The sequence below is a fragment of the Giraffa tippelskirchi genome, chromosome 8, assembly GCF_054371585.1.
Source record: "Giraffa tippelskirchi isolate mGirTip1 chromosome 8, T2T-mGirTip1v1.2.pri, whole genome shotgun sequence".
Taxonomy (NCBI): domain Eukaryota; kingdom Metazoa; phylum Chordata; class Mammalia; order Artiodactyla; family Giraffidae; genus Giraffa; species Giraffa tippelskirchi.
The window spans coordinates 9,219,257-9,243,750 of NC_137282.1; the positions used below are offsets into that span (position 1 = coordinate 9,219,257).

The window sequence follows — 24,494 nt, forward strand, 5'->3', positions numbered from 1 at the left end:
TACTGATCCCTCCCCCAGACCTCTTCCGGATCACAGAGGCCTCTTCCGGATCACAGAGGCCTCTTCCGGATCGCAGATCCCGCCTCTTCCGGTGAGAGAGTGGAGCCGCTCTGTGGGCTCTGAGACACTCCCGTCTGCACAGAGAGGTGGAGGTGCGTGCTTCCCGGCTCTCCATAGAGAAGGCCTGCCCAGGGCAGCCCAGGGATGCTGCTGGAGTTGTTTCCTTTGGGACCATCCTCTGGGCTCTGCTTAGTCATTTTCAGACGAAGACTCAACAGAAACGGCACCTTCTCTTTAGACCCGGATGACCACGCCGGTACGTTTTAATTTTGCTCTTGCCACACTAGCTGACGTGCCTAGAACAGCTCTCGGTCTGTGGGGGTGCACAGCCAACCAGGGGTGCAGAATATATTCTATCTGTTGTATATATGTGTACACAGAGTGCCAGGAGGACCTAGAAAAGGGCCCCTTACCTAGCTTGGGTGAGAAGAAGAGGGACCACGGCCAGGGAGGCAGCCCCTTACAAGCCACAGGGTGATGAAGAGGAGGGAACACAGCATTGGACAGGATGGGAGGATGAGCGTGGCCGGTATTCCATCTGTGATGCTCCGCGGCAAGACTTTGGGATGGATGGGGTTTGTCAGCTAGTGCAGCAGCAGGTAAGGGGCTTCCCAGGGGGCACCAGTGGTGAAGAACCCACTTGGTAATGCAGGAGACTTAAGAGACGCAGGTTCGATCCCTGGGTGGGGAAGATCCCCTGGAGGAGGGCATGGCAACCCACTCCAGTATTCTTGCCTGGAGAATCCTATGGACAGAGGAGCCTGGTGGGCTACAATCCATAGGGTTGCAAAGAGGCGTACAAGACTGAAGTGACTCAGCACGCAGGGCAAGTTAGCAGGTAGGCACCTTGTTTGCTCCCCGGATGCAGTCACATTTCAGTGGGAGTTAACACTTCAGGTTTCAAACTGTTTCTCATCAGAAGCTATAAAAGCAGCTAAGGTCCTGGAGGAAAGCCCATTCGTAACAGGCTCCAGTACCTCTTCTGGTGTGTTGTAATGTCCTACGTTTTACCCTAAGGTCACTCAGACTGTGGGTCTAATGCCATCTCTCCAGGGGGCATCTCTTACTGTAGGAAAAAGGAACGCGTGAGGTCTCTTCCCGCCGCCGACACCAGCATCCATTGGGTTCTATTGTAGATGGTTCCATTTCACGGCATGCCATCGAAGAAGAGCCAGGGATCTTCCCCGAGTGCCAAGTGGCTTGAAATATCTCATTAGAAATAGCTGTGTGGGAAGGAACAATATTTTTAGCAGTGGGTAGGAAGTGTTACTGAAATATGACTTATTTGACATTATAGAACTTAGAAGCATCAGTTCTAGTCAGATGGTGTGAGAGTAACTGTAACCCCCTTGGAGACTGCAGATCAAAGGGCTGAAAAATGGGATTAAGCACAAGCAGTTTTCTCCTTTTTTGCATGTTAGTAAGTTGTACTGAGCCTATCTCGGGATTCAGCATTACTAGAGACAATGCTTGGCTTCAGGTTGCATGAATATTACTCTGGGGATGACTCGATGGGCTCCTGGAAGAGTTCTGGGGCTTGGGGGATTGATCAGGTCTCTGGGTGGCTCAGATGGTGAAGCGTCTGCCTGCAATGCGAGAGACCTGGGTTCATTCCCTGGCTTGGGAAGATTCCCTGGAGAAGGAAATGGCTATCCACTCCAGTGTTCTTGCTTGGAGAATTCCATGGACAGAGGAGACTGGCAGGCTACAGTCTATGGGGTTGCAAAGAGCTGGACATGAATGAGCAACCTAATAACAACACCCTGAATTTCTGATGAGGTTGTTTCCGAAAGAGTGTGTGGTGAGTCCAGCTGCTCGCTGCTCAAAAGCCAATAAACAGGCCAGGTTGGTGAAGGGGGAATTTGCTTTTGTTCAGATGCTGGCAACTGGGGTCAGGCAGGGTCCAGTGCAGTGGTCATGTAGTTAACTTCTTCCATCTGGTGGGGGTTTCAGTATCTATAAGACAGCTCACAGGATATGGCTCAGAATATTATCTACAGCCCCTGAGAAGGAACTAAAGGTCCTTGACTATGCTTAATGACTACATCATTATTATTTGATCTCCTTTGATGGTTTTCCTCTGTTTTTGTATGTTCTCATTTCTCTGATTAATCTTATTTGACCAAAGTTTTCCACAGGCAAAAGGCAGGCAGAGTACATGGACCATAAGGTCCTGGTCTGTTTCAAGGTGGGGTCCACAGTAAGGCTATGGTGTGAGGTTTGCTTCCTGCGAGGCAAAAGAGAAACGGTTCACCAGGAGGCGGACTCTTCAGGGTTTGTTTAGCCGGAGAGGCACCTGGGATGGACCTGGTGGAAGGAAGGGGCAGAAGCAGGAAGCTGGTGCCGTAACCTCGCTGGCCCCAAGGGGATCTGGGTTGACACCTAGAGTGTGAGTTGTTCTATACTAAGCCCCAGTGGCTGGTCTCTTTATCCTTGCATCTGTCAGCCCCTAGGCGTGGGCCACCCTGGCTAGGAGGGTGATCTTGGGCCAGTGACTGCAGCTGAAGCTGTTCCCGAAGGGCAGACAGCTGATCCCAAAGGCCAACCCCAGTCCCAGTGCGGGGGTTGGGGGGAGCGGGAAAGTCTTCCCTGAAAGGGTGTCCGGACCTCGCGTTTCCCCATCCAGCCCAGGAAGATCCAAGTACGCATTTCAGTGAGTGTCCAGACCACTCGATCAGTAAGCAGATCACAGCCCATTGACTTGGGAGGATGGCCTGTTATTCTTGCTGTGAGGACTCAGAATTGCTGTTTGAGATGGGGCTGCAAGGCTAGGGTAGGTGGAATCGATTCTTAAGCCTTCTTAGTGCTCTAACCTGACATCGGCACGGTTCACAGGCCCCGGACACAGTGCTTTCATTTTTGACAAAGCGCTCACCTGGGCAATCTGAGGGCCTGGCGGTGGGGGGGGTGAGGCCCCCCTACCCAGTGTCCCTCCTCCTCCTCGCAGCTCTACTCATTTGCCTCCCAGGGACCAGCTTGGAAGGTGGTCTTTGTTGGGCATCTCTGTATTGCAGACTCCCACAAGAGTTTGATTTCCCCCCTAATTTAAAAGAGTGACTTTGGTTCCTTCCTGCTCAGAATGATGCCTAAAAGGAAGACAGTGAACAAACATTCCAGTTGGAGAGGGGGGTGTAGGGAAAGGATGTTATCGTAGGAGCTGGGGATCCCTAGTTTGCCTTTACTCACGGGAGGTGGGTAGGGGTCAGTCCCATTATTTTCCTGGGTGTCTCCTCTCTATGAGCATGGAGGATGGGGCAGGTGGTCTTTCAGGTCCTTTCTAGGGTTGCAATTTCCTTCTTCCTGTCTCCTCTGCGGGATGCAGTCTTATACTGTCTCCAGTCCACTCAATTTGGTGTCTGCCCTTCCTCATCTCGCAGCCAGCCCTCTTCTGCTACCTGCCCAGTGTTCACATTTCCTTGTCTCTTTGCCAATGCACCCAGACACTGACTTGATCTTCCACTAGGTAGCCCTACCTCTCTTCCAGCATGTGAGGAAGGCAGGTAGGAGGGAGGTTGGATGGGGCATTGATTTAAGGTCAGTCTGGTGTGCATGGACAAGTTGTGCAGAGGGGCTGAGAGTTCACTGCCAGGCTTGGGGCAGGGGTATGACGAAAGCAGAATAGATGGGGAGGGGGCGTGGCTTTAGGAGAGCATCACTCAGCCCAGGCTCTTGTCCCCAAAACCACAGACTCATCAGCCAAGTGATGGATCTATGTTAATATGGTTTCATTTCCTGGAAACCGCCCATGTCCTGCTCAACTCAGCTGAAAAGGCAAGAAGAATTGATTCGGGGCAAGAATCTGAAAGTGTCACTACATTAGTAGCTGGAGTGGTGAGCTTCTCCCCAACATCAGGGCTGATGCCAGACGGCCAAGCTGTCATTTCTGGCGAGGTGACAAGGCCGTGATCCTCTGATGTGAGGCATTGCTCATTACCTGGCATCCCAGTGGTCATGACCATCTGCTTGGTGCCCTCCCCCTCCAACAAGATGGCAAAGCAGATTGCACAAGACAGCAGTGCCGGCGTGCTGGGCATGAGGAGGATGGACGTGCTCCACGCTGGACAGAAACGAGTGGCCTTCCTAGTGCTGCCGGTGTTTGAAAGGGGCTCCTAGTTAAAATACAGGGAAAGGCACTTCCGGTCCATGAACCAGGACATAGACCTTGTCCTCAAATGATGCTCTACTTCTCCGTAAACTACTTGATTCCAGACACCGTAAAAGTACCACATCTGTTCAAATGAGGAAGCGATTGGTACTGGCCTGAGTAAGCATACTCCAGAGGTCTGGGCTGTCTAATGCCAGCATGTAAGAGGTTTCACTGATAGAAAGCATGCTTCTGGGTAACTGTTTTCCAGCCATGCCCGTGGTACCTCTGTTTGAGTTGAGTTAGTTCGGGTTGTACTAGGTAAACCCTAGGATCATAGTGACTTAGTGCATCAGAAGTTTATTTCTCCATCGTGGAACATCCAGTGGGCACCTGGGGTTGGAGACGTGGGGCTCCAGTCCACGCGGTCACTCAGAAACTCAGGCTTTCAGAGATTTCACTTCTTTAATGTGAGGCAGGGGGACCAGGGCAGGGATACCCAACCCTCAGGTGGAAGAGCAGGTTCAAGACCACGTGCAGGGTTTCCCAAGCCAGCCTCCAGGGATGCACACTGCTTTTGTCCAGATTGCATTGGCCAGAACTAGTACTAAGGAGCACTAACTGCCAGAGAGGATGCCAAATTCAGTTGTTTTTTTGTGGTTGGGGAGAAAGAAAAAGTACAACTACGTCTATGTTACAGAGAGTGCGGAGGATTGTTTCCAATGCATTCTTTCTCATCATTGGTGCATATATGCTATCTACTTGACATCATCATCTGTCTATCCATCCCTCTGTCTATTGTCTATCAGTCATCTGTCTGTCTAGCCATCCACCCATTTATTATCTATTTATCTAGCATCACCATCTATCTATCTGTCTATATCTACCATCATCATCACTATCATTTACCATCTTTAATAACAGAGTGAGCCCCCACCCCCGACGACACCTTCCACAGAAAAGTGAAGATCTCACAACAGCTTTGCATCCAGTCACATGACTCCCTCCCCCTGCCCTTCTATGCTAATCACCATCCTGAATCTGATCCTCCCGTTTTGCCAGACATTTTCAGAGTTGTTTCTTCTCTACATGGATCGTAAAAGGGTATCTATTTTTAGTTTAGCTTTTGACTTGGTAGAAAGGATCTCAGGTAGGTGCTCTTTGACCCACTTTTTTTGTGTAAACATTTGATTGCCATGGTTTGTCCATCCTCTGGGGTGTTGTGGGCCCTCATTCACGTTGCGATTCTGCCTCAGTTAGTTCCTTCCCCTCTGGCAGATGCGTGCCAGGCTGATTGCAGGTTTGGTATTTGAACAATGCTACCATCGTCATCCTTTACATGCCTCTTATCCTCATTGAGTGAGAATAGTTCTATCCTGTTAACTAGGAGTGCAGTTGATAGAGTGCCTAGCTTGATGAGATGATGCTAAACTGTTCCTCCTATCAAACATTGGTGAAAGACTCCATGTGTCCATACCATCACCAACACATGATAGAGATGTTTTCATTTTTACCAGTCCCTTTATCATTTATTCAGGAGCATAGCACACATACCTTTTTATACTTATCTTCCCCTGGTAGCTGAATTCCCTAAGCTATCATCATTTTCACTGCTTCTTACTGCATCCCAAGGCGAGAAACGGCACAAGATCTGAAACCAACTCTCAGATGGGAAGAGATGTTCTGATTGAAGAACAACAATACGGTTAGACCCACAGGCAGGCTTTTGTCAGTTTGTGGATGGGCAGCCCCTACCTCTGTGACCTTTTAATTCCTGTGTCTTTCCATCTTGGCCACTCCAGACACTATTACACGGTCTCTATAATTCTGCCGATTTTAGGAAAAGCAGCACAGAAATCAAGACCAAAGAGCGATCCCCTGAGAAGCCAACGCAAGTTAAGCAGGCTGGGGCAGCGGGGAAATGGGGCTGAGATTGCCTGCTGGCCGGCTGATGGACAGCCATGCTGCATGGTCGGAGCATGGATTAGGGTAAGAGCGGCCGTTTCCCCGCAGCAGCTCAGCTCAGTCCGGCTCTGCCCTCTGCAGTAGGTTACAGGTGCAGAACTGTGCCTCCAGGCCCCGGCTGTGATGGCTGCATTCAGATCTGCCCTCAATCTGTCTGGTTCAGTAGGGGCAGAACAGTGACGATCTTGTGAAGATAAATCACAAGATAAACAAGTTACAGTAATGGAATACTTATTTATGGACTGTATTTGTGAAGGCTTGGATAGACTGTTGCAAAGACAGCTCATGTTGGTCTTGCAGCTTGTTAAGAAAATCCACCTGTTTTAAGGGTGCATCTGCTCCACCCAGGCATCTGGCACCCCGGGAAATGTCGAAGCCATGTTGCTTTTCTTCTTTCGGGTCAAAGGGTGGGGGCAGGGCAGGAGCCTGGGCTTTAAAGACGTGAGTGGCTTTTCCACGTGGGCACGCAGTGCTTCAGTTTGGTGGAACGGGCGACAGCAAACATAAAGGGTGTGTTCTTCTCCCCTGTGCTTTCTCCTCCCCACTCCTGCACTTTGTGGCTTTAGTGATTTATTTTTTTCTGTCTGTCTCTGGCTTTCCTCCCAAGGTGGGGGCTCTGTGTTTGCTCTGATTTGAAGGGATGAACCAAGGGAAATCCGAGTTCTCCACCCGCCACCCATGTCTTCCCTCTGATGGGGCAGAAAGAGAAAGAAAATGCCCCTGGCCCACTGTGACTGGCAGGTGCGCTGGAGTTTACCCATTCATACTCTATGAAAGCAAGCAGCTTTTCTTGTTTTTTTTTTTAAATTTTATATTGGAGTATAGCTGATTAACAATGTTGTAATAGTTTCAGGCACACAGCAAAGCAACCCAGCCACACACATACATGCCTCCATTCTCCCCCAAACTCCCTTCCCATCCAGCCTGCCACATAACATTGAGCAGAGTTCCCTGTGCCATACAGTAGGTCCTTGTGGCTTATCCGTTTCAAATATTTTGTTTATTTATTTTTGACTTCACTGGGTCTGCCTTGCTGCATGCAGCCTTTCTCTAGATGTGGCAAGCTGGGACTGCTTTCTGGTTGCAAAGTGCAGGCCTCTCCTTGCCGTGGCCTCTCCTATTGCAGAGCACAGTCTCTAGAGCATGCGGGCTTCAGTAATTGTGGCTCTCCAGCTCTAGAGCACAAGCTTATGGGCTTAGCGACAGTCTTCCCGGACAGGGGATCAAACCCTCGTCCCTGGCATTGCAAGGCAGTTTCTTAACCACTGGGGTGCCCGGGAAGCCGTGGTTATCCATTTTAAATACAGCAGTGTGTACATGTCAGTCCCAGACTCTCTAACTATCCCTTCCCCCATCCTTCTGCCACCTTCCTGGAACCAAAAGTTCTTTCTCTAAGTCTGTGAGTCTATTTGTGTTTTTGTTCAGTTCAGTTCAGTTCAGTTCAGTCGCTCAGTCATGTCTGACTCTTTGCGACCCCACGGACTGCAGCACACCAGGCTTCCCTGTCCATCACCAATTCCCAGAGCTTGCTCAAACTCATGTCCGTTGAGTTGGTGATGCCATCCAGCCACATTATCCTCTGTCATCCCCTCCCGCCTTCAATCTTTCCCAGCATCAGGATCTTTTCCAGTGAGTCAGTTCTTCGCATCAGGTGGCCAAAGGATTGGAGTTTCAGCTTCAGCATCAGTCCTTCCAAAGAATATTCAGGACTGATCTCCTTTAGGATGGACTGGTTGGATCTCCTTGCAGTCCAAGGGACTCTCAAGAGTCTCCTCCAACACCACAGTTCAAAAGCATTAATTCTTTGGCGCTCAGCTTTCTGTATAGTCCAACTCTCACATCCATACATGACTACTGGAAAAGCCATAGCTTTGACTAGACAGACCCTTATTAGCAAAGTAAGGTAAATAAGTTCATTTGCTTTGTAAGTAAGTTCATTTGTATCAGCAAATGGTGTTTCTTCTGAAAAAAGTGTCCTGCCAGGACCCTCAGACCTGTCAGCTGGGCGCAATTGGGCTCCCTGCCTGGTCCTGCCGGACTCCTCAGGCCGTCCCCACAGCGGCCTCGCACAGGGCCCCTGGGGAACCCGGACAGAAGGGCTCCCACCTTCTGGATCACCTGTCAGCCCCACCTTTGCTCACGTCCCCCATCTCTACTGCTCGCTGGAGACGAAGGTCCAACATGGAAACCTCAGCAGGAAGGTTACGCCTCTCAAATGACATGAGGGAGAGACTCAGCCACTGCCCACTAGCTGGTGTGGATATTTTATTCATGTGCAAGGAGATAGGGATTCTGTTTGTGTTTCTGCAGAATGGCGTGCACTGAATCCAGTGTGCGAACCTCCTTGAGAGATCAGCACCTTGGAGAAGCTGTTCTCTGTGGCACTGCCCATGCCTAGGGCGACCCCAGCACATAGTAAATGCTCAGCAAGACCCAGATGATGATTAAAGGGCATCTGAGCGAGGCTGTAGGAGATGCTGGTCTCGGGCAGAGGCTGTTCAGTAAACGCCATGAAAAGTCTGAGGGGCTGGAGTCCTAGGGAGCCTTGGGCTCTGCTGAGCCTGCTGGAGTCTACAGTCCAAACTCACACATCCTGACAGGGCACAAGGGGTTGGAGAGGGCCAAGTGGCTGGGGAGCCGGCACACGTGTGTGCATCCTCAGAGGCCGGCCCAGGCTGGGAGCTTGTTTGCTACTCCCCGCTCTGGGTGTCCCCGGCCAGCCCCGGGCCGTATGTGAACAAGACTCACAGATACAGTTCCACGGGCCAGGGCCTGGGGTGAGGTGTGTGGGCCCAGCAGAGGCAGATGCCTCTGAGTCAGGATCACGGAGGCCGATTTTACAAATGAAGAAAATGGTGCTATCAAAAGGCAATTATTCAAGGAGTGTGAGTCAGCCTTGCAGCTCCTGGCGATGCCAAGCAGAAGAGAGTCGTGTGAGGGGTTCCTCCCACCTCGCCGCACCCCGCCCCGCAACAGAGAAGAAGAGTTGTGTCTTCTCTGCATGGATCCTAAAGGGGTATCTATTTTTAGTTTAGTTTTTGACTTTGTAGAATGGATCTCAGGTAGGTGCTCTTTGACCTGCCTTTTCGTGTAAACTTTCGATTGCCACGGTTCGTCCATCCTCTGGGGTGTTGTGGGCCCTCATTCACGTGACGATTCTACCTCAGTTTATTCCTCTCCCTCCGGCAGATACAGATGCAAACTCAGGCTGGAAACCAGAGCTTTCACCTGCCTGTGGATGGTTAATGGTGAGGGACCTGCACCGCCACATTCCTGCATCTGAGCATCACCAGGAAGGGGAGGGGGGCAGCAGCCAATCAGCAGAGAGGGCTTCATCCCAAGAAACAGGGAACCCAAAGGTTCTTCAGGCTGGTTGTATCTGACATTTGTCCTGATCTCAGCCACTTCACAGAGGTTCCAGGTCTACAGCCCAGCCTCCTGGGGGTGTGTGGTGAATGGAAGGTGAGCATGCAGGCTCTGCAGACCCTGAGAGCTGGATCTGGCCAGCTGCTTCAGTTGTGTGCTCTCTGCCCCATTTCTCCCTTGGGCACTGTTTCTTGGAAGTCCGGTATGCTTCCATTTCTGGAGCACTTCTCATGTTTTTTTTTTTTTCTTCTTCTAAGGCTGCTTGGTCTGCTGTCATGGCAACCAGTCTTGTATCCCCCGACTCATGCAGAGGGAGGTGTGAAGGGACAAGACAGACCTGGCCCATCCGTAGGGGTTCCTGGTCCCTAGAGGCAGTGGAGGGAGGTGGGGAGTCACTGTGGAGATGTTTATAAGGTGGTATGTTTGTCTCCAAATCTGTTTTCTGAGGGCCAGGGGGGCTAATGGGGAAGGTATTTTCTGTTCCTCCGAAGGAAGGACAGTGGCAGGGCTTGAAGCGAGGGTGGGACAAAGATCAGGACACAGAACACCAAGGTGGGCTCCAATTTGGGCCCTTTTTCAAGTGGGATAAAAACTCTGAGGATCACAGAGAGGGAGGCCAAGGCTTATTTGTTTTGTGCTGAGAATGGCCCAGCCCCAATCCTCTACCTTTCCTCCTCTGAGCAGAGTTGGATCCCTTCTAATTTTGGCAACACAAAACAGAAACCATTTCAGTAGCCTTTTCAGTATTAATAATTTTAATTTTAAAATGTGGCTGATTTGGGGGACTTCTCTGGTGGTTAAGACTTCGTCTTCCGATGCAGGAGGTGTGAGTTCAATCCCTGGTCCCAGGAGCTAAGATTGATTCCACACGCCTTGCCACCAAAGAGTCAAAACAAAAAGCAGAAGCAATATTGTAACAAATTCAATAAAAGACTTTAAAAATGACCCACATAAAAATTCTTTTTTTAAAAAAAGTGGCTGATTTTAAATGGCAGTGGCATGCCTCCTGGGCGTTTCACATTCACAACCAGAGGAAGTTTCGTTTTAATTGGTGGCATTTTCAGTCAACCGTTCAGCTTGTCAAAGTTGAAAGAGACAGGAGTCCAGTCTTCCCACACTGTGCACCCGGGGGGCAGAGCCGCCCTGAGTGGTGGCTGCAGCAGCCCAGTGCTTTGCCGGGGGCGGGCACGTGGCATGCCATGGAGGGTCTTGGCTGGATTAAGAAGAGCCAGCCAAACTGGACGGAGGGATGGGGTGGTTTTGCAGGCTGTCAGGCCTAGCAGGGGGGCAGGAGTAGGTACCAAATTTGAGGGTGAGTCAGACTACAGACATGCGGGCAGAACAGAGGCAGAATGAATGGGAAGAAGGCCCTGCCTCCCAGTTTGACTCCGATAAATGTAGAGAAGAGCGTCTGGGCCCTGAGGTCACTTCCAGCTTCCCAGATTTCACCTGGATAGTCGAGGCTCCCTAGTATCCACCCACATGAATTCCGTGTCTGCCTTTAATTTTCATATTTTTTTAAATGGTGGCTCCTTAGATGGGCAATAGGGCAACAGACTGAAGGGCTCACTGTGCTGAATTCCGCCACGGGGAGGCAGTCAGGGTGGGGACTGAGCCGATGGACACAGAGTCAGCCCTGCCTTGGTACCTGACTGCTGCTTACAGGCTTGTTACTCCATCCTACACCTTAGGTTCTCAACTGGTCAATGAGAAGGATGACTCTACCTGCATCTTGGAAGAATGAAGTCAGGTAGGAAGGCCCTTAGCACTCAGTCCAACTCAGGAGCCCCACCTAATATGCTTATCATAGTAAAAATCTTTATTCCTTCTGGGTCTAGAGCTTTCATAAGGGTCCAACCCTGCGGGAGTTGTTTTAGATGCAGTCCTTGATGCTGATGAATTCACAAAGTCATATGGATTGACTGTCTGGGAAATGCAGAAATCTGCCCCTAAAGATGAGAGTAATTCTTTGGTTGAAATTGCCATGAGTCTTAAATTTTATTTTTTTTAAAAAATATTAATTTATTTGGTTGCACTGAGTCTTAATTGTGACATCTTCATCTTTAGTTGAGGCATGTGGGATCTAGCATCCTGACCAGGGATCGAACCTGGGTTCCCTGCATTGGGAGCGTGAAGTCTTAGCCCCTGGACCACTATGGAAGTCCCTTAAAGCCTATTTGTAAAGGACTAGTGAGGGAGGAGAGTAGGTGAAGGAGTAGATTAGGTTGTTAGACCTTACAGATGAGCTTTGGAGTGAAAATGCCCAAGTCTGTGATGAGATACCCACAGGTGGGCATCACTGAGCTGAAGGCATCTCTCTCCAAGGGCCGGGGCGCAGAGGTGTCGCCCAGGGGATCATGACAGCTGTTGCTACCACAGAGCCACCACAGTGAGTGGCTGTGCATGCAGAAAGTTGGTCTACGTCCAGTCTTTGTGTGGTGCGTTCTTTCTTTATGTCCCCCCGGGAGCAGGTCACAGCAGGAAGAGAGCAAGTGGGCGAGGGAGAGGGTGGGACACACTTCTTATCAAAACGCTCCATCTTTCACTGTCAGCACCTACTGACAACAGGAGGAGATTTGAAACATTCATGAAGTATGGGGTCTTCACAGGCATCCAGCCCCAGTATCAGCTGCCGGTGGAATTCAGTGAAAACAAGACATTTTGGTGGATGATATTAATACACAACAGAAAGCCTGTGATGGCAATAAAGCCTATGATTTTAGCACACTGATGGTGTTATCTTCCCCCTTACTCTTGAAGGTGGTTCTATTTCTTTCTCTGCTTCAATATTTACAGCATCCTTGCTGAAAATAAGAATAACGATAATACAAAAATAATAACATTTGTAACAGTGGTGATAATATCTGTTTTTGAGTGTCTGCCATATGTCACAGTCTTTGTTAGATATTTTCCATCTACATCTTCTCCAGTCATCACAATAACCCTGGGAGAATGTTTACCCCATTTCACAAATGAGGAAAACAGAGCTCAAGGAGGATACATAACTTGCTCACAGACCTAGTTGGCAAGGGACCAAACCTGGATCTGAACTAATGTCTTGTTTTCCTCTAAAGAGCCCTGCATGGGTTTGGGGATTTTTGAGACAGAAGCTATTTCAGCATTATTAGAAACGGAACGGAATGAGGAATATCAATCTCGGCTACCAAGCCTCCGGTTTCTTTGGGTTTTCAGCCTGTGTTCCTCAAATCTGCTCTTGAGGAGCAGGAAGAGGCAGAAAGGTAGGTTTCATTATCTGCCTTTGAAGATCCTGAAAAAGGCCATCCCTGGCACCATGAGCAATGTGTTGGGACCTGCCTCTCCTCCTTCCATCTGGACCTTCAGCTTGGTGTCCCCTTCTCTTCTCGCATTGTACTGCCTCCTCCCCTTATGCTGCATAATCCTGAATTAGCCCCACCAGTGCCCTTCACACGTGTCTTATTATGCCTACCGATAGCAAGATTTTTTTTTTTCCTGTGCCAGGGAAAAGAACTAGTTCAAGCTGGAACCCATTTCCCTTCACTCCAATCCTATCCATTTTCAAATTTTCAACTCTAATAGAACCACCTCCTTGAAGAGTTCTTTAAGATTCTTCCCATCTCTTTAAATCCTGTAGCTTTTTTTTTTAACAAGCCCATTTTGCTGCCTATGTCTTAGGTATTTGGTGGGTATCTGTGTTCTCATTAAATAGCTCGGAAAGATTTAGAAGACGGGAAATGTGCCTTCTTTTATCCTGATGTCATCCTGATACGTAGTAGATGCTCGATAACCATTATTTGGTTATTTTTAAATTTTGGCTGTACTATGTCTTTGTTGCAGCACATGGTCTCTCTAGTTGCAGTGTACAGGCTTCATTACCCCAAGCATGTGAGATCCTAATTCCCCAATCAGGGATTAAATCTGAGACTCCTGTATTGAAAGGGGGATTCTTAACCACTGAGCCACCAGGGAAGTCCCCCCAAACCATTATTGAATAAACAGAACCTCCCCCTCTGTATTTTCTTTTCTTTTTTTTTTTTTTATTATCCTGAGCCATACCTCTGTGCCTTCCACTGTCACTGCTACACGTTTAAATAGGTCTGTTGCTTTATAGAGACCTGGGCTAGCACAGAAGAATCTGACCACATTCCTGTTCTAATACTGCCTCCAATTCTACTCTGGGCCTTGATTTTCCTAAAATACAGGTAGCACTTGCCTCTGTGAATGCTAAAGAGTTGAAGTTCTTCAAACCTTCAATGTTTGCTTTGAAATGTGCCCGGATGGGGAAAGCTTTTGTTCAGGTCAGTTTCAAGTCTTGGAAATCAAACTGCTTCTCTCCTTCCTTTCCTTCCGTTTTTCTCCTCCATCACAATGTCTCAGTGCCTCAGAGTTTAGTACAGTCAGCGTGTTCTTAGAGTTGGGGATCACCATGTGTTGGCTCTGGGCCGGTAGGACTGGTCAGTAAGTGATCAATGGGCCAGCTCTGTTGCCCCTCTAGCAGATGATTCAGCACCATGGACAAGGCTAAGGAAAGAGTCAGGTTTTCCTGCCTTTTCTTCCCAGCTCTCCTATACTTCTGAAGGCTAGGGAAGCTAAGATCCTCTTCTAAACAAGCTGGAGAAGGGGAGCAAGAGGCAGCCTTCCCCTTTGGGAATTCCACTTTTTGAATCATAAATCAGACCTTCTGGTCGTCTAAAGTAACCAACACAGAGCGAGTTCTCTTGTCTTGTAGAAAAGGCCTCCTGCACAGACTAGACTGACACTTGTTCCCTGATGGTCTCCTACTGTAAATTAACTTATTCCAGGCCTTGTCAATTTCAGGGGGCTGGGGGTGGGGGTCTTTATGGTCCTTTTCCTGCATGTAGACTTGATCAAGTCAATATTCTTATATAAAACAGTGGAAAAAGCCAGGATATTCTCTTCTTCTTTTGAATATTTTTTTTTTAGTATACACACTTTATATTCTGCCTTTAAAGCTATTTCTGCTGCACAGCTGCTTTACCGAGACTCAGACTCCTACGGGCCCCACTTGGTCCGCCATGTACCTTGAATATCCTTTCACACTGTTTGATTTCTGCAGTCGGTTGTATAATGAGGAGGGAGTATGCAGCGAGTCTGGAGATTCCTATTAACCAGGTCACCCATGAATCTATTTTTGTGCTCTTCTTTATTAGAAATAGCAGGGAACACGATAATATTTAAACACAACTGCTTAGAGGAATTTGGCTTCAAAATACACCTTCCCAAGTTCTCTTTTCCCATTTGACATTTCAGAATGTTGTACTACATTTTCACATCATCAAAGCGCCTCCTCTGCATTTGCATTCCAGGCTGTGAATACAGACCATTGCAAATGACAGTAGATATTTTGGAGGGTCATTTGGATTCGTGATCCTCTGCCCACATATCGGGAGTGTTTCATTCTGTTCTTGGCACTGCCTTTGAAGATGGTCCATAAAAAGATACATGCAGACCAAGATGATAAAGGAGGACAGAGGTTGGGAATAGATAGAAGAGAGCTATGCTTGAAGGAGGGGACCTCATGAGAAAGGGGAGTAGAATTATTCTGTATTGTTCCCAAAGATAGAATCAATGAATGGAATGTAAAAGGGGACAGATTTTGATTCAACCTAAAGAGTGCCTAAAGACTAGTGCTGCCAGACCCTGCAGCAGGTTGTCATGTGAGGTAGAGAGCCTCCAGGCACTATAGGTGCTGAACTCCAGGTTGACTGGGCTGTCTTCCCGGAATGATCCTTCCAGAAATAACAGGTCCATTTCAGCTGTGAGAATCGCCAGTCCTTACTCCTTGGCATTATTATCGGAACTCGGGGCATAGGAAACCACAGGTGCTCTTGTCTCTTGGCAGCAGAAACTCTGAATCCTTTTGAATTGCTTAATACAAATGTCCTCATGGGCCATGACAGCCAAAGTCAACGTAGAAAGGGATTTTGGAGTTGATGAGGCAGGCAGCCTTTTGTTTCAGGCAGATATTTTATTCTTGAGACACAGTTATTTATTTACTTATTTAAAATGTATTTATTTATAAAATTTTGTTTATGTATGTATCTATTTCTTGCTGTGTAGGATCTTTGTGGCTGCACACAGGCTTTCTCTAGTTGCGGTGATGGGAGGCTTCTCTTGTTGCAAAGTGTGGGCTCTAGAGCTCAATAGTTGTGGCTCATGGCCTTAATTGCCCTGAAGCATGTGAAATCTTCCTGGATCAGGGGTCAAATCTGTGTCCCCTGCATTGGCAGGTGAATTTTTAACCAGTGGACCACCAGAGAAGCTCAGCGACCCAACTATTTAGATGATTTGTAAAAATGTCTTAAATTGGATGGCAATCTCTCATTTGTTGCATTAATCAAGACTTGCCCAATATCTTCCCAACATTGATACGCCATTAAAAATAGGATAGTGATCCCTTTCAAACAAAGGGAGTTCTTCAGTTCATATTGCCTTCTCCTCTTTTGTTATTCTCCGCAATTCTCCAAGGAGGCCTGGAGAATAGTATTTTCTCAATTTTTATAGAAAGCAAACTGAGACCTACAGGGCTTAGTGACTCATCTGTATCATGCAGCTGGCAAGCCGTGCTCCACCTGGGATGGAGCTGGAAAGTGGGCACTGGAGCCATGGAAGCTGGGCGGCGTCTGTGGCCATGCCAAGCATCAGCAGTGTGGCTTTGGGCAGTTTCATGTGCACAGTGAGGGCGCTGGAGTAGGCTGAGTTCCAGGGGCCCACCCCCTCCTGCCATCTGGGCTTTTCTGGCCTTGGCACCTGGCACAGTCCTTACTCTTTGCCTGGCAGGTAGGAGGTAAGATGGAGAGAATGTTTGGGTTGGAGATCAGCATCATGATGTACAGGTGTGTATTTCCAGGGTGGTGACGTCACACATCATACGCTTTTGTGTCAGATCACTTTCACAAACTTGAGAACCTTGGCTGCATTGTTTTTGCCATGCTGTGCAGTATGTACGATCTTAGTTTCCTAACCAGGGATCGAACCTGCGTGCCCTGAATTGGGAGCTCAGAGCCTTAACCGCTGGACCTCCAGGGAACTCCCTGGCTGTATTTTAATTCAGAGTTTGGAATTTGAGGATGTTTGTTTGCCTTTGCAGGTTCAGTTGCGATGTGGAGGGGTAGAAATAATCTTTATGAATTTCCTCTGCCCTACATATAGAAGAGTCAGTAGGAATCGTAAGGGCTCCTCACTTTACAAGATATAGGCTTGCAAAAAAAAAGCAATAGTTTAGTCTGATTTTATTTTGTAATTGTCTAAGTATAGCTGTGCATGCATGCATGCTAAGTTGCTTCAGTCATGTCTGACTCTGTGACCCTAGGACTGCAGCCTGCCAGGCTCCTCTGTCTATGGGATTCTCCAGGCAAGAATACAGAAGTGGGTTTCTGTGTCCTCCTCCAGGGGATCTTCCTGACTGACCCAGGGATTGAATCCATGTCTTTTACTTCTAACCTACATTGGCAGGCAAGTTTTTTTTTTGTTTGTTTGTTTTTGTTTTTACCACTAGTGCCACCTGGGAAGCCCTCAAGTATAGCTGTTGAACTCAAAACTCTATTTGATATTTCTTATAAGCCCCTTGGGGCTTCCCTGGTGGCTCAGATGGTAAAGAATCTGCCCACAATGCAGCAGACCTGGGTTCGATCCCTGGGTTGGGAAGATCCCCTAAAGGAGGACATGGCAACCCACTCCAGTATTCTTGCCTGGAGAATCCCCATGGACAGAGAAGTCTGACTGGCTACAGTCCATGGGGTCACAAAGAGTCAGGCACAACTGAGTGACTAAGTTTTGTACAAAGCTCTTGACAAAGCTAACCTGTTTCTTTGTACTACAAAAGTAATTCATATTCATTGCAGAAAATTTAAGAAGAAAGAAAGTCATGTCATTATCTATAATCTCCTAAAGACAGCTGCTACTAACATTCTGTTAAAACTTCTAGGAATGTTTTTCTGCACACCTCTACATGTTTTAAAAGAAATTAGTATAATACTGTACATATTGATTTGTAAACCTTTTGCTGTTAATAGTAAATGTTTTCCTACTTTACTAACTATTGTATAAAAATATTTGATCTGAGTGTGAATTGGGGAGGTATATAGTATTCTAGCATGCTGATGTATCAAAATTCATTTAACCTATCCTATTCTTGGCTATATTGGGCGCTTACAATATTTTGGTAATATAAATTATTTTTGAAGATGTCTTCTCACATAAATTCTTAGCAATATAATAGACGTAAGTCTGATTTGTCATACAAAGAAAACTAAAGTTGGATTTCAGGGCTTGAGAGTATCAGCCAAGCTGTTGAACATTTATGAGAAAATTGTCCACTACACACTTTCTAAAGGTGACTGACATGGTCACCCCAAAGGTTTGGGGAGATCTCCTCCGCTGTCACGATTGTTGGATCTGGTACCAGGCCCCTGGCTTCTTCACATCCTTAATGTCCTACATAAACATGATGGCAGCGGATTCATCTCTCTTTTCTGTTGGTTCTCTTTTAGCCTGATGAAGTCCTCCGATATCGATCAGGACTTATTTACAGACAGTTACTGCAAGGTGTGCAGCGCACAGCTAATATCAGAGTCTCAGCGTGTGGCCCACTACGAGGTAAGAACAACTTTTCCCACTCAGGGTGTTCAGATGGAAGAAAGAGCAGCCTGAGTCAAGGTCATGGGGCTCCAGGGTTCTGCCTTTGGGCTTGGGGCAGAGCTGAAGAACCACGGGGCTTGAGCACACAGGCTGAGATCAGGTTGGGACAGAGGTGCATGCGTGGGGTTGCAGAGAGGGCTGAGGATGGCATTTTCAGGCCCCTGGCGGTTTCCCAGGTCCTGCTTTTCCCTTTGGACCTCAGCCCCCTCCGGGAACCCAGTGGGCTTCCTCTGCTTGTTAAATCTGTCACTGCTCATCTCTGAAGTTCCTTCCAGGGATGCATTAGGGCCAGCTTCTCTGTCCTTCTCTGACGCTTGAAGGAAAGCTCAGAGGCCCTTTCTCCATCACTGGAGGGAAAACATGGCAGCAGGCGTGGTCCAGCACCAGATTTCTTCTGCCTCTGGCTGCTGCTCCCAAAGGGTCTATCAGCAGAAAGACTTCCCCCGCAGGGAGATAATCAAGTTTTAAAGTCCAAATATTCTTGAAGGACATAACTCAGTGGCTTTGACTTTTTAGGGTGGGAGCTCGAAAGGCTGCATTTTGATCTTTTATCGGGAAGAGAGGATGAGAGGAGAGAGGTAGACCCATTTCTAAGGAGGGAATGGGGGGCACACGTGGAGAAAAGGGGCCCCGGCCCCCCAGATGCTGCCCAGGACCTGTAGCTTTGCAAGAGAACACACGCCAGTGAGAACACGAGCTTCAGGGGGAATAATTTGTCAGTAATTGTAGATTGGAGGGCTCAGCCAGCAATTCTCTTTTTTCTGACGCATCTGACAAATGCCAGTTGTCGCTGTCACTCACCGCTCTCCTCTGAGTCTCATACTCCTCCAAGCACAGGAAACACAATGATAATCGCCCGCTCACGCACACACCCTGGGACCTGTCCCTTGGCCCCTGTGTGCTCCTCGGGGTGTTATGGTGACCAGATGAGAGCCCTTGAAATGGTTATTTGCTCAAATGCTTTGGCAGCTATAACGTGTGCCCAATATGCAAAATTACGTTGTTTCTCATTATCTACTCTGTGGCAGCAATGTTTGGACGATGGCAAAGAAAACTTGCTCTTCAGAGAAAACTTTAGAAAATCAGCCTCTGCAAAAAAAAAAAAGTCAGCATATTCTTTTGTCAGTAGGCAATCAAGTGGAAGAAGAAGAAAATGTGAACACAAAAGGGTGATCTAAAGTGGAAGGTAGCCATCTTTTGAAATGAAGAATTTCTAAATTTGGTCGATATTGCTTTGTAAACACATATGGGTTTTTATTAATTCCATTTCCCCAGTGAAGGAAACTCAGGGTATTTGTCCCTGCTCTGAAATTCCATAGCCCGTTATGTTCTCTCTTTGTTAGAACTTTCGGGTTCCCTTTTTAATCATATTACTAGGTTCTAGTAAGGAGCTTCCCTGATAGCTCAGTTGGTAAAGAATCTATCTGCAATGCAGGAGACGCCGGTTCGATTCCTGGGTTGGGAAGATCCCCTGGAGAAGGGAAAGGCTACCCACTCCAGTATTGTGGCCTGGAGAATTCCATGAACTGTATGTAGTCCGTGGGGTTTAAAAGAGTCGGACATGACTGAGCAAGTTTCACTACTAGATTCTTACGACCAGAAACAGAGTTTATTCTTCTGCTTTTCCATATTTCCTGGAACAATGTCTGCCCATCAGAGCTATTCACTGAGCTTTTGTTTACAAAAATAACCTGGTGACCCTGTCCAAGCACTCCTTTGTTACTACCTGAGCTAGAAAGGTAATGTCAGAAAATAAAAAAACATCAATTCTTTTTAAACGAAAAAAATCTTAGCTGTTCAGTTACGGGTTTAGTTATTTGAACTCAACTTTTCCTGTCACCATGCTGTACCGTCTATGGCCCAATCTAATTGTTTAGAGGATGTGTTAGGATTTGTTGCAAGTAGCACAGGTGAGCTTCCCTGGTGGCTCAGACGGTAAAGTTGTCTGCTTGCAATGCTGGAAACCCGGGTTCCATCCTTGGGTTGGGAAGATCCCCTGGAGAAGGAAATGGCAATCCGCTCCAGTACTCTTGCCTGGAGAATTCCACGGATGGAAGAACCTCGTAGGCTACAGTCGGTGGGGTTGCAAAGAGTCGGACACGACTGAGCAACTTCACTTCCCTTTAGCACAGGTGAGACAGAGAAGTGAAAACAATTACAATAGACCTTCAGTTAGCAGAGTTACACATCATCAGAACAACATGAGATGCATTCCGGTTAACCAGGGATGGGACCTCTGAGCGATGGTTCATGCCCTGCCTCCAGGCAGAGGCGGGCCCTTCCTTCAGGAGAAACAGCAGCTGCAAAGCTGCAGGGGGTGCAGAGAAGGCTGAGTCAGGAGGGAGGGCACCTTGTGTGGTCCCTGGTCTTCCGGCTTTGGTTAGGAGACGCCCTTTGTTCTTCATCTCCAGGAGGATGCCTTCTATCATGTGATCCCCAAGGCTGTCTGAGAACAGATCTGCTGATTTCATTCATCCCTCCCTCCTCCACACACCCTCTCTGCTGAAACTGAGTATGGAGTGGGTCTCTGTGAGTCTTCTGGCCAGAATTCGGCCTGTATACACCAGTGCTGGATTAAATCTCGGAGACGGAGTTTGGGGTGAAGTAGAAAGAAATAGCTTGATTGCTTTGCCAGGCTTAGGGGGCCTCAGCAGGCTAATGCCCTCAGGATGGCGTGTCGGCCCTAGAGCAGGTAGTGAAGAGTCTTGCAGTGTTCAAGAAGTAGGGCTTGGACAGCTTGTGAACACTCTTCTGACAGGTCGGTGATGAAGTAATGGTGAGTCAGCATCATCAATCTTCTGCTTCCAATTGGGCTGGGATCTGCATCCTTGTGGGCAGCAGACAGTTACCTTCTTCCGCCTGCTGGGGGTTTCAATGTCTGCAAAACAGCTCAAAGGACATGGCTGAGAACATTATCTGTAGCCCTTGAGGAAGAACTAAGGTCCTTGCCTTTGTTTAACAGCTACCATATTATTATTTTGTCTTGCTTGACTGTTTTCCTTTCTGCATGTTCTCACTTCTCTGATTAAATTTATTCTTTGACTAAAATTTTTCTACAGACAAAAGGCAGGCAGAGGATGTGGACGGAGTCTGTTCTGGGAAGGCCCCATAGGGTCATGTTTGTTACAGTCCCAGAACTCACACTGGCCATGTGGTCACATTTACTCGCAATACTCTATCACTGATTTTTTTTGCTTGAGTATGATTTTATTCTCAGTTTGACTGGATCATATTCCCAGCTCCCTATGGGCAAATCAGTGACAATCTACCATGTATTTTCTGCATGCCCAGCACCGTTAGTGTTTCCTGTCACAGAGGTTCTGGGTTATATCAGGAATCGTCTCATAAACTCCATTGGAAGGAAAAGCTATGCATACTTTGGTGTGGTACCTGTGTGTGTGATACCAAGAACAGAACCCGTAGATTCTGCTCCTAAGGAGAGGCTGATCTAATTTAATATAAACAAAGTGTCCGTTTTTCTGTCCATTTGGCTTTGTGATACATATGCTATGTGGTGCTGTTAAATTTTTGGATCTTCGCATATTCCAAATTCAAAATGGTGAGTCATCACCAAGATCTATTATGGTCAAGAGAGATTTATGGGGGATGACATGAATTATCGAGGCCTCAATGGATTGGAGTAGGAAATGGCAACCCACTCTAGTATTCTTGCTTGGAAAATTGCACAAACAGAGGAGCCTGGCAGGCTATAGTCCATGGGGTTGCAAGGAGTAGAACATGGCTGAGCATGCCTGCATGATGGATGGTTTAAATTTAGTGATTACTGGAATAAGGGGCCTTGGAGTCTCCAAGGAGCACTAAGGAGACCAGCCTGATTGGACTGAAAGGTTTTTGCTAGAGAGGCTGGCAGCACCTTTAGGTAGGGTGGGATCAAGAAGTAAGGAAAGGGGAACCTGGACTCTTCTGAGGCTCTCAATTGTTTGAGAGCATAAAAAATAACTGAGCCTTTCTGAATGATAGCTTGTTTGTGGTGGTCAAGATGTATTGTTGGGAAAAGAACAGTTCTTGATGTAAGTTTTGCCAAGAGCCTAGCATGCCAGTCCACTGAAGTTGGAGAGAAAAAGCACAGCAGACGTGTAATAGCTAATAGCTTCATGCCCCATTTAAAAGCCTGAACCTTTGTATAGGAGGACAGAACAACCTAATATATGTCTAATGGACCAAGCACTTCCATGCTATACTTTTAAGATCTCTTTTTGCATGTGAACCCTGGGAGTGAAGACAGAAGAAACATTAAGACATCATTGCTTTTCTTATTTGCTAAGCATTAATAACATGTTAATGTTTCGGTAGAAAATATAATTAGATGCTGTCTCTTCTCACTGGTTGAATAGTCTAAATCAGTAGAACAAGTAGATGCAGACAGAGAGGGGAAAGAGAAAGCTTTCAGATGAACATATCTGGATGTTACAGAAGTTAAACATCATTTCCTAGTGAGGCCACGAGGGAAGGCCTGGTTTTCTAGGTACAGGAAGAAGAGGATCCCAACACTATGAGAATTGAAGCCAAAAGGGCAGAAAGATTATTTCTTGGAGTAAAACTAAAGGAAGAAGATGTATGATCAGATCTAGAAGGAAAGAGAAAACTCTTGTTAGGCAGACCCAAGGAAGTCAGTCATCACAGTGCCAGCCCAGAGTGCTTGTCTGTTCTGTGAACCCTAATATCTCTTGTGTTGTTTTGCTGGGTGTGTAATTAATCAGAGTTTGTGAAATCCATGTCTCAGAGGCACCTCCAAACAAGACGGTGTGCTTCCTGAGGGCACACTGGAGTCATGCCTTGTGTTTCTGATTTATTAGTATTTCCACACTTGGCCGATGGTTGTTGCTCGTTGGCACTTAGACATTGATGAAGAGGCTGGGCTGGGATTGGTGGAAGGAGGTGGTGGGGCAGGTTTCATAGAAGCCTTGATGGCTACACTAGAAGAGGCGACTCTATAGACTGGAAGACACTCTGTACTCAAAGCGACCTTCAAGGTAGAGGTGACAGTTCCATAGTTACAGGAAGACGATTCTCTGAACTGATGGGAACGTCTTCAACCATCTCTGAATCTCGTAGTAATGTCGGTTCTGGCAAGTGTACTCCATTAGCTCATCCAGGAAAGTCAGAATCGACTATTTCTCTCGTCAGTAGCAGCAGGCGCTGGGGCATACTGAGCGGATTGCTCGGTTTCACCTATTTTGATGGCCTTCCAACACAACTCTGGCATTCCCTAGCTTCTGTCTCAAGTGGGGAATATCCAAAGGGCACTCTCCTAGTCTCTCTGGGTCAAATAGTAAATGGGGCATAAGTGTTTTGTGGGTAGAGCCAACAGGGTAAACCCGAGGTCCCTAATAAGTGCTGATTAGTGTCTTTACTTTTTGGTGCTAACAGTGCCTCTATTTGGGGCTACCCTGGTGGCTCAGTGGTAAAGAACCCACCTGCCAATGCAGGAGGCATAAGAGACATGGGTTCGACCCCTGGATCAGGAAGCTGCCCTGGAAGAGGGCATGGCAACCCACTCCAGTATTCTCGCCTGGAGAATCCCATGGACAGAGGAGTCTGGTGGGCTACAGTCTATGGGGTCACAAAGAGTCGGACACGACTGAAGTGACTTAGCACAGCACAATGTCTCTATTACTTCCTCACTCTTAGTCCCTCACCCCTGCATCTCCACTTTGCTGTTTCTTTAGGCCAATTGCCTGAGTGAGTGTGCAGGCTAGACAACTCCCGACCCATGTGTGAGATTTGGGGGTCAATACTGTGTTGTGTTTATGCAGCCCATCGGACCTGCCAGGTACCAGGCTAACTGGACTTGACTATCAGCTGGGCCCCCTGAATCCTTACACCTCTCCTGGTAATGCCGGTGATGTGCTCTGGGAGATGCAAGGACTAACTGGGGGAAGATAACAAGAGATCTTTATCTCTTGCTCCTGTGGAGGTGTCTCCTATGTACTGTGCATTGAGAACCTCTGTTTTCTCTTCAGATCTTTTGGAGTCATGACATGCTTAATTTATCCCAGATGCTTTTACTATTAATAATACAATTATTGGTGCATTTGCCAGGGCTAAAGCAGTTCTTACTACCTTTCCTCATGTCCTTGGTTGCCTGATACTCTCCAGAGTCAGTTTCTTGATCATTTCATGGAACTCTCTTGAGCTTTTGTGAAACTTGTAACCATTCTTATGTTTTTCTGTTGTTCATTCCAGCAGTTCTGGTCGTTCTACCTTTTATTGGTTGTTATTGGCCAAAACGGTCCATGGGCACATAAAATGAGTGCTTAATAGAGAAGCTACAGTGACATAAACAATACTAGGCAAAGGAACACACTCAATCCAGAAGACACAGACACTGTTCCAGAGCAGTTATCAGATGCTGTGC

The 24,494-nt window shown here is 47.4% G+C and overlaps 1 protein-coding gene across 19 annotated transcripts in view; it reads left to right on the forward strand.

Annotated features, from left to right (window-relative positions):
• ZMAT4 (zinc finger matrin-type 4) overlaps positions 1–24,494 on the forward strand; it is a 362,048-nt gene that overhangs the window by 55,741 nt on the left and 281,813 nt on the right. For 12 of the 19 annotated variants that reach the window (XR_014061914.1, XR_014061915.1, XR_014061916.1 and 9 more), the window contains exons 1-2: positions 91–316; positions 17,968–18,073. Coding sequence is in view for 15 of the 19 variants with exons in the window: in XM_081519258.1 (XP_081375384.1) it covers positions 305–316; positions 17,968–18,073 (118 nt within the window). In the remaining 4 variants the exon portion in view is untranslated. Of the gene's footprint in view, positions 1–90; positions 317–440; positions 660–3,747; positions 6,134–16,787; positions 16,931–17,967; positions 18,074–24,494 lie in introns of those variants that run through there. The other 7 variants (XM_081519252.1, XM_081519265.1, XM_081519261.1 and 4 more) reach the window with 3 other exon arrangements.